Source organism: Borostomias antarcticus, assembly GCF_949987555.1.
Source record: "Borostomias antarcticus genome assembly, chromosome: 14".
Taxonomy (NCBI): domain Eukaryota; kingdom Metazoa; phylum Chordata; class Actinopteri; order Stomiiformes; family Stomiidae; genus Borostomias; species Borostomias antarcticus.
Window position 1 is genome coordinate 15710444 of NC_140247.1, and position 10000 is coordinate 15720443.

General features: G+C 50.5%; 1 protein-coding gene across 1 annotated transcript in view; it reads left to right on the plus strand.

The window, feature by feature from the left end:
• LOC311317435 (protein TANC2-like) overlaps positions 1–10000 on the plus strand; it is a gene marked incomplete at both ends in the record, with an annotated part of 73319 nt that overhangs the window by 27151 nt on the left and 36168 nt on the right. The window contains one exon of the mRNA XM_084448517.1: positions 9940–10000. This exon is cut by the window's right edge and continues 122 nt beyond it. Coding sequence (XP_084304643.1) covers positions 9940–10000 — 61 coding nt within the window. The remainder of the gene's footprint in view (positions 1–9939) is intronic.

Below are 10000 nucleotides of genomic sequence, written 5' to 3' on the forward strand. Positions count from 1 at the left end.
CCTCTCCTCCCCCCCTCTGGTATCTCAGATAGTGCTGAGGCAGCAGGTTGGGGTCGTTATCATGCAGGGTCCGTCTCTGACCAGACCCCAGCAGACTGACTGGCAACACGTAGCCTCCCTCCTCCTCCTCCTCCTACTCCCTCCTCCCTCCCTCCCTCCCTCCCTCCTACCCCTCTCTCCCTCTCTCCCTCCCTCCTCCCCCCCCTGACCAGCCCCCTGAAAGAGAGAGAGAGAGAGAGAGAGACGAGAGAGAGAGAGAGAGAGGTGGTTTATGTGATGAGAGACAGATGAATGAGAGAGAGAGAAAACGAGCAGATAGAAGAGAGGAGAGGAGTGTCTCATCAGCCAGAGACTGGCTCTCCTCTACAGTCTTTTCTCTCTCTCTCTCTCTCTCTCTCTCTCTCTCTCTCTCTCTTCCTCTCTCTCTCTCTCCCCCTCTCTGTCTCTCTCCCTCTCTCTTCCTCTCTCTCCCTCTCTGTCTCTCTCCCTCTCTTCCTCTCTCTTCCACTCTCTGCCTCTCTCCCTCTCTCCCTCTCTCTTCCTCTCTCTCTCCCTCTCTGTCTCTCTCCCTCTCCTCTTCCTCTCTCTTGCTCTCCCCCTCTCTGTCTCTCTCCCTCTCTCTTCCTCTCTGTCTCTCTCCCTCTCTCTCTCTCTCCCTCTCTCCCTCTCCCTCTCCATCTCTCTCTCCCTCCTTCTCTCCCTCTCCCTCTCTCTCTTCCTCTCTCTCTCTCTCCCCCTCTCTGTCTCTCTCCCTCTCTCCCTCTCTCTTCCTCTCTCTCCCTCTCTGTCTCTCTCCCTCTCTTCCTCTCTCTTCCACTCTCTGCCTCTCTCCCTCTCTCCCTCTCTCTTCCTCTCTCTCCCTCTCTGTCTCTCTTCCTCTCTCTCGCTCTCCCCCTCTCTGTCTCTCTCCCTCTCTCTTCCTCTCTGTCTCTCTCCCTCTCTCTCTCTCTCTCTCTCTCCCTCTCTCCCTCTCTGTCTCTCTCCCTCTCCATCTCTCTCTCCCTCTCCCTCTCCCTCTCCCTCTCCCTCTCTCCCTCCGTCTCTCTCTCTCTCTCTCTCTCTCTCTCTCTCACAAACCCATGTTAGAGGTGAAAGGGGTTAGTCAAACATGTAGTTCAGCTCATAGAGAGTTCCGGAGGGTCAGCGGTCTGAGGTTTATGGTTCTGGAAGCGGTCCTGTGTGTGAATAGATCATCTGTAGCGCCGGTCCTGATGAAGACGCGTCCTTAAGTGCCTCGTTACCGCCGGTCCTGATGAAGACGCGTCCTTAATTGCCTCGTTAAAACGTCTTGACTGAGCGTCTGTCCACGGAGGTGGGCCGCTGCATCGACGTCAGGCCCGGGATATTATTGATCCGTACGGCGTGTGTGTGAGTGTGTGTGTGTGTATGTGTGTGTGTGTTCAGTGTGTGTCATTGTGCGTGTGTTCAGTGCGTGTGTGTGGGTATATATATGTTCAGTGTGTATGTTCAGTGTGTGTGTGTGTGTGTGTGTTCACTGTGTGTGTGTTCAGTGCCAGGGATAGAGGAGCACCATACGGTGTCCTGGCATTCAGCCACAGCTCTGTGACGCAAGCGCTCTGCCCTGTCACACACACACACACGCACACACACGCACACACATACGCACACACATGCGCACACACACACACACACACACACGCAGGGCGGAGCATCGGGGGGTGGTGACAGTGACAGCTGCTCGTGTCACAGGAACACATGTTCCCCCACGGAGCGCAGCAGCCATGTTGTGGGCGGAGCTCAGCCTCCAAGGCGTCCTGCTTGAAGCGCTGCAAACTGCCGTGAGACACACGGCCCCGCCCACCGCCGCCGGCGCCACTACGGATACGGCTTCAGGGGGGGCGGGGCGGGGCAGGGCAGTGTGGGAGGGGGGTCGTTAGCTCAGACCTCAGGGGCGTGATGACGTATTACAGTATATGTTTCACGCCAGCCAATGGAACAGGTGTTCATAGCGGTGGGTTTGAGCCACGGAGCCCAGGTGAGGTGCGATCATCCGGACGCCGCCATCTGGGCGTGGACACCCGCCCTCCCTGCCCCCCCTACCCCCCCGCCTTTTCCCATCAGGGCACCCTGCAGCAGTAGCAGGCGTGGGAAGCAGCAGGCTGTTTGATACAGGCCACGCCCACACAGGACGAGAGCAGCACTTCAGACAATCACCGCTCACTTCCTCCTCCTCCTCTCCTCCTCCTTCTCTCCTCTCCCTCCTCCTCTTCTCTTCCTTCTCCTCCTCTCTCCTCCTCCTCTCTCCTCCTCCTATTCTCCTCCTCTCTCCTCCTCCTCTTCTCCTCTCTTCCTTCTCCTCTCTCCTCCTCCTCCTCCTCCTCTTCTCCTCCTCTCTCCTCTCTCCTCCTCCTCTTCCTCCTCTCCTCTTCCTCCTCTCCTACTCCTCCTCCTCTCCTCCTCCTCCTCCCTGCAGTGTTGAGGTAGTGTAGGTTGGTGGAACAGTGCAGTGTTCAGCGCCAGGCTAGCAGAGAGGAGAGGAGTGATTGATTCGGGCCTCGGTCCCACGCTGTGGATCAGCCTCAAGGACAGCGGGGAGATCAGATTGAGTGGGGAGCTCTGTGATTGGCCGAGCAGCCCAGAGACACTGTACATAAATTGAGATATCTAACACCACGCAGCCTCACTGCTCACACACCACCGCCATGAATCACTCTGGAGCTGGCGCTCGAGGGGTGTGTGTGTGTGTGTTGGTGTACGGTGTGTGCCTGTGTGTGCGTGTGTATGTGTGTGTGTGTGTGTGTGCCAAAGTGTCTTGTGTGCCTGTGTGTCTGTGTGTGCCTGTGTATGTGTGTGTTGGTGTACGGTGTGTGCGTGTGCGTGTGTGTGTGTGACATCCTTCTCAGAGGTCGTTGAAGCAGCCGTAATCACACGGCTGATAGAGCCAGTGGGCGGGGGCGGGGCTTCACCTTGCACGCCATTCATCTCGTCCCCGACTCGCTACGGTGGCCTTGACAGACAAACTCCTTCAGCCAATCACTGTAACGAAACATCGATCAAACTTTTGACAAATCCAGTCGGAAGAACAGCGAAAACGTCTTTTCTGCTGGGAAGCTAGTGCATACTGTTCTTCTTTAACTGTTGTTATTAAGTATATTTCTGTAATAGCAGCACTTACAGTATGGCTGTGTTTATTCTACTAATATTAACGTTAATGCTCGTTGCTTCAGGAGCGGCTAGAACTCTTCTACTACTAACGTTCTCCTGTATTTCGTGTCATCATCTACAGGAACCAATCACGGACTGGGGGCGGAGCAGCAGTTAAAATGCAGTCTCCTGATTGGTGCCCCATTTTCTGGGAAAGCTCAAATTGCTCTGGGCGGGTGAAAGCCCAGACTCATAGTGAAAACGTCAACAAAAAAAGATGTTGATGGAACGTTCTAGCTGCTGGGAGAGAGAGATGAGACGATGTGTCACGGTCCAGAGATGGTATTAAATCTGTTACTCTTCCTTTCGCGTTCAAATATGCAAAAAAGGCAGTCGCAAAATGTATTACATGCACACGCAGTGTTAAAAATATGCACACACACACACACTCACAAACACACACTCACAAACATACACACACACACAGACTCACAACCATACACACACACATACACACACACACAGACTCACAATCATACACACGCACACTCACAAACACACGCGCACGTGCGCACACACACACTGACTCACAAACACACACGCACACTCACAAGCACACACACCACACACACACTCCACATGCCGTCCTTCCCAGTGTGAAGCGGCCCACGCCCCACCGACCATCTGTTGTCATACGGCTGGTCGGCAGACAAGCTCAGCAGAGCTGCTTCCTGTCTGACGCCATCTGATGCATGTGTGTGTGTGTGTGTGTGTGTGCCGTCGGAGAGGACGTTCGACTTCCGGGACCCCCCGCCGTCCACCGCCGGAGTGATGCTGGCAGCCTCCAGTAACCGGCTCTGCTCCGATAGGCACAGGGCTGGAGATGGAGGCTAGCTGTTTAGGCGGGCTGTGGTGATGGGCTGTAGGCTGTAGCGCTAGCAGGCTAGGCTAACGCTATCTCTCCTCCTGCGTACGCCAGTCTGTAGGGCTGTAGCAGGCTAGGTAGCAGGCTAGGTAGCGGTAGCAGGCTACTGTACGCTATCTCTCCTCCTGTGTAGGTCAGTCAGTAGAGCTTTACTGCAGGTAGCAGGCTAGGTTATCTCTCCAGTGTCATTCAGTACAGCTACCGCTAGGCTATCTCTCTTTCTGTCTACGTTGTCAGTCAGTAGAGTTGAAGCAGGCTAGGTCATCTCTGCTCCTAGGTACATCAGTCAGCAGGGCTGTAGCAGACTATCTAGCGGTAGCAGGCTAGGTTACCTCCTCCTGTGTGTAGTGCAGGTGGCAGGCTAATCTATCTCTCCCCTTGTATACATCAGTCAGTAGAGTTGTAGCAGGCTAGTTAGCGTTAGCAGGCTAATCTATCTCTTCTCCTGGGTACATCAGTCAGTAGAGTTGTAGCAGGCTAGGTAGCGTTAGCAGGCTAATCTATCTCTCCTGGGTACATCAGTCAGTAGAGTTGTAGCAGGCTAGGTAGCGTTAGCAGGCTAATCTATCTCTTCTCCTGGGTACATCAGTCAGTAGAGTTGTAGCAGGCTAGGTAGCGTTAGCAGGCTAATCTACTGTATCTCTTCTCCTGGGTACATCAGTCAGTAGAGTTGTAGCAGGCTAGGTAGCGTTAGCACGCTAATCTCTCTCTCCTCCTGTGTACGTCCGTCGGTGCAGCTTGAAGGCAGATTGTCTTCTCTGACACAGAGGGCAGCGCTGACATCCTCCCTATCTCATTCCCCCGGATATCTTCATGGGGGAGTGTGTGTATGTGTGTGTGTGTGAGAGAGAGGGGATCATTGATATCCCCTCATGCTATCTTTGAAAGGCTGAGGGTTAGGTGGGCATTACCGAGATTGTGTGTGTGTGTGCGTGTGTGTGTGTGTGTGTGTGTGTGTGTGTGTGTGTGTGTGTGTGTGTGTGTATGTGTGTGTGTGCACACGTGTTTTTGTGGTTGAGCGAGTGCAGAACATCGGGCTATGTTGTTTCAGGCAGCAGGCTGACTGTGGTGATGAAAAAGCCCTTCAGTCTACGGTGTCTGTTGCTATACTGGTGCAAACACAGCGTTCAACTCTCTATTTTTCTCTAGAACTGTTTCTGTGTGTGTGTGTGTGTGTGTGTGTGTGTGTGTGTGCACGTGTGTGTGTGTGCGTTTGTGCGTGTGTGTTTGTGTGTGTGCGTTTGTGTGTGTTTGTGTGTGTGTTTATGTGTGTATGTGTGCATGTGTTTGTGTGTCTTTGTGTGTATGTGTGTGTTTGTGCGTGTGCGTGTGTGTGTGTTTATGGGGGGTGGAAAGTGCCACTTATTTGCTAACTGAGCAGACACACGTGACGAACGTCCCCACGTGACCACGTGTGCTATTCACTAACGTAGCTAACCCAGCAAACGCTCGTCAGGGCCGGGGGTACTTGAGCACATGTGCTATTCGCGTACGTAGCTAACGTCGCTACTTGAGCACGTGTGCTATTCGCGTACGTAGCTAACGTCGCTACGTGAGCACTTGTGCTACAGTAGGACCCCACTCATCCGAACCCAACGGGACCGCAGGTCGATCGTATCTCTGAAATGTCCGGATGACTGGAATATATGTTAAAATGCACCAAATTCAATAAGTGGTATATTTGTTTCATATAGACTCATAATAGACCAATAAATACCCTTAATTACTTGTGAAAATGCATCAAAATTGCAATCAAATAGCCAACTAAACTCATATAGCCTAGCCTATAATAGACCTACAGTAGCCTATAATAAAATAACCGAATTTCCACTTGAGTGCTTGCTTTGATCAAATACAGTACTTTACAGTACTTTATTCTCAAATGAGGCTTACGCTGCATCGATAGGCTACTGTATTCGCAGAACAACATTGTATAGCCTAAAAACAACCCAACATTAGAAAGATTAGAGCAAATGATAATCAATAAATAAATAAATGAAATGACAGACAAGTTGTCGTGTCTTAGGCTATTGTAGCCTAAAAGAAAGTCTTTAAAACAACAGATGTAGGCTAACGTGGCCTAGGCTGTAGGCTATTATTTAACAAATACAGTAGGTCTAGGCTAATCTACATGCTCACAACATGTCTGTGTTCCTGAAGTCCATTAACTGGGAACGAAAAATGACTCGATGCTCCTCTGCTTCAGGTTGCTGACGCGCTTTCTGGCTACCAAAGAATGCAGCTCTCGTGCAGCAGACTCGTTTGCGTTTTGCGTTTGGTGGTGTAGCCTACTTCATTGTAGGAATAATAAGTATGGCTACAACTACACACAGGCCACAAAATACAATAACAAAATACAGACAACAGCGGCCACTAATGATTTTCTTTTCATTTTGGTAGGCTATCAGGGCCTTTTCCAGGACTGTCAAATACGCCTATAGACAAAGGCTATCCGATTAATAAATGCACGACACTAAACTTCTGGTATATACAGTATGTATAACGTGTTAGGCCTAGCCTAAGCTTACTTTAGTGCACAGAAAACATTGCCTTTGCCCTTTAGGTCCCTTTATATCTGTAGCCTAATTGTTATTGTTGTTGTTATTATTTTACTATGTCGAATGATTTGCCTGTTTGTGTGCTGCGCGCACCATTGCATTCCTGCACCATCAGTTATTTAATGTATTTCGTTACATAAAAACGAATAATATAGGCCACAACTAGGCTACACACATAGGATATAGATAAAATGTAGTGTAAAACGAAATAATAAAAAAAACAGCGTAAAACGCAGGCCGCGGTTGAAATCTATCAATTTGAAGCTCAGGATAATTCCTGACCTGACAGCCCTATGGTTGACGTCATATTAAACAATACACTTTTTGGCCTTTGGTTTTGTGGCGGCATTTTTGATATTTTTACTTATTGTTTATTTTGTATAGGTTACTCTTTAGTTAAAAAAAATCTGATTCTTAACTTGAATCAAAGACTTTTCTACCATATTATTCCCTATGAGCCAGGTTATGACATAAGAGGCTGACAGAAAGCCTACTGGGCTATCAGGATCAAAAAACATTTATTTTGCCAATGACCCTACTTCACAATATACTACGAATTTTCTTTCGGCCCATGGTGCATAACACAGATGGAGACATATTAGACAGGATGCAGGGACAATGTAAATAAATGTAACACCAGTGAGTTAGCTACTATCACAGCACTTGGCGTGGCTGGACAACATAAGCTAAGCCAAATGACGGTGGCAATAATAATATAACATAATTTATCTTGTCAGCAACACACAGTAAGCACAATAGTAGGAATAATAACATATATTAACCAGGTTATCTGATAGTAGCCTGCTATTATTTAGGCTCAATAATCTAACGTTAAGTTGTCATATCACTGATCTCACTGGACAGAGGTTGGCTAGCCATATCAGAGCTAACAAGAGAACTAGCAGCTTAAGTAACCTAATGATGGTGACGGCGACGTTCCTCAATACCACTCGTGGACAAGTAGCGACGTTAGCTACGTTCACAATACCACGCGTGGGCAAGTAGCGACGTTCGTCAGGTTTGTCTTCTCAGTTAGCAAATCCACACGGGCCATAATTACGTGAGCTAACGTGAGCCACGCGAATGCCGCGACCAATGCACACATTGCTGACTTACTTCAGGCCGCCGCCGTCGCTAGGACAAAATGTCGTGAGTCACGTCAGTCCTCCTATCAAATACAATGGGAGTCGAATGGATTTCACTCACGTAAACACGTACGTTTGTCAGCTCCGTATGCAGCTCAGTTCGCTCCGTGCGGTAAGAAATGGCACATTTCACCCCCCATATGTGTTCACCTGGGCTGCCAGCGTGACGCACCGTCACGTCTTCTCTCTCATGTCCCGTAACTACGACGACGACCTGTGACAGCCGGTGGCACCTGGCGTCGTGTCACATCCTGGCTCCCTCTCCCTCCCCAGGGCCCAGTCACCAGAGGGGGGGGGGGGTTAGGGGGGGAGCGCTGGGGTAGATCAGGTGGTTTCTGATGCTGATGCTGAGGGAGACCTACAGACAGGACAGGACAGGACTATGGGACAGGATAGGACATTATAGGACAGGACAGTCTAGTCCAGGACAGGTCAGGACAGTGTAGTACATGACAGGTCAGGACAGTGTAGTACAGGACAGGTCAGGACAGTGTAGTACAGGACAGGTCAGGACAGTGTAGTACAGGACAGGTCAGGACAGTGTAGTACAGGTCAGGACAGTGTAGTACAGGTCAGTAGAGGACAGACCCGGGCCTCAGTCCCTCCTGTTGTTTCTGATCAGATACAGTAGGGACTAGATCTGTATACAGTAGGGACTAGATCTGTATACAGTAGGGACCAGATCTAGATCTGTATACAGTAGGGACTAGATCTGTATACAGTAGGGACTAGATCTGTATACAGTAGGGACGCGAGGTCTGAGCCTGCTGGTGCAGAGTGATGAGTCAGTTCCTAAAAGCCTCTTACACCCAGATTAGATCAAACTGATAATGTCGGCTCGGGGAAATCATGAAAGCATTTTTGGGTAAGGAGAGTATGAGTCTGATTTGAGCGGTTTAGACTCGCTGAGCCAGTGAGCTGACGCTCCTGAGGGGCTTATAGCTGCTGAGATTGAGGCGCCAGCGACTCCCAGACCGCAGGTACACATGTAGCTCTGCCTGCGTTTACAACAACACTTATTTCAAGTCAGGCGTATTAAAAGGAGAGCGTATATCGCTGGTTCTTGCTCGAGCAGGAGCTTGCTCGATCGCTCCCGTTGAGAGAGGTCGGGGAAGAATTTTTACTGCTCACTTTTCTGGCCCCCGGGTGAAACTGTCTTTTTGCTTCCCTCTGGAATATGTAGGGGTGGGACCTATGCCCACCCTCCCATTGCTCTCTGTAAAGCGCATTGTGTTGCCTCTGTGTATGAAATGCACTATACAAATAAAGTTTGATTTGATTTGATGATTTGGTTGAAACATTCCCATTCTCTGATATGTGCCAGCTGTAGGCGTCCAGTAGATCGGCCACTGTACTTACAGTACTGCATCCACACTTATATAGTTTTATACATTTTATCCAAAGCTCTTTACAATGGCCTCTCATTCACCCATTCACACACACACTCACACACTGATTGCAGCAGCTGCCATGCAAGGTGCTAGCCTGCTCACTGGGAGCAATCTGGGGTTGTGTCTTTGCCCAAGGACACTTCGACATGTGGACAGGAGGAGCCGGGATTCGAACCGCCAACCCTGCGGTCACTGGACGACCCCGTGCTTACTGCTGAAGTGATCGCTGGTCTCTCCAGCCCCCCCCCACCCGCTGGAGAGAGAGAGAGAAAGAGAAGAACAGAGAGAGAGAGAGGGAGAGAGGAGAAGAGAGAGAGAGAGAGGAGAAGATAGAGAGACAGAGGAGAAGAGAGAGAGAGAGAGAGAGAGAGAGAGAGAGAAAGAGAGGAGAATAGAGAGAGGAGAGCGAGAGGAGAGAGGGGGGGGGACAGGCCTAGAGTAGCCCCTGGTCCAGGCGGTGTTAGTGAAGTGGTTGGGTTAATCCAATCCAGACAGGTGCTTCTCTGAGGGCACAAAATGGCGGCGTCCGTTCGCACCGCGCTGACAGTCGCACGGCTCCGCCAGCTGCTACTGTGAAACCGAACCCCTTCCGGCTCCGCGATCCAGCCAGGGCTGTTAACGAAATGCGTCAGCGAGCGAGCGCGTGTGTGTATGTGTGTGTGTGTTTCAAACCGCACGTTGGTTTTAGCCTGTTTGATCCGGGATGACAGCTTGTCTCTCCGCAGATGTGTCTCTCTGAAAGGTCTCGCTGACTGGATCTACATGCTGATGATGTGTGTGATTAACACTTCGTCCGTGTGTGTGTGTGTGTGCAGGCGGCAGCTCGACGGAGAGCGACGGTCTGTTCGAGGGGGACTACGGCGTGCCCCCGCTGCC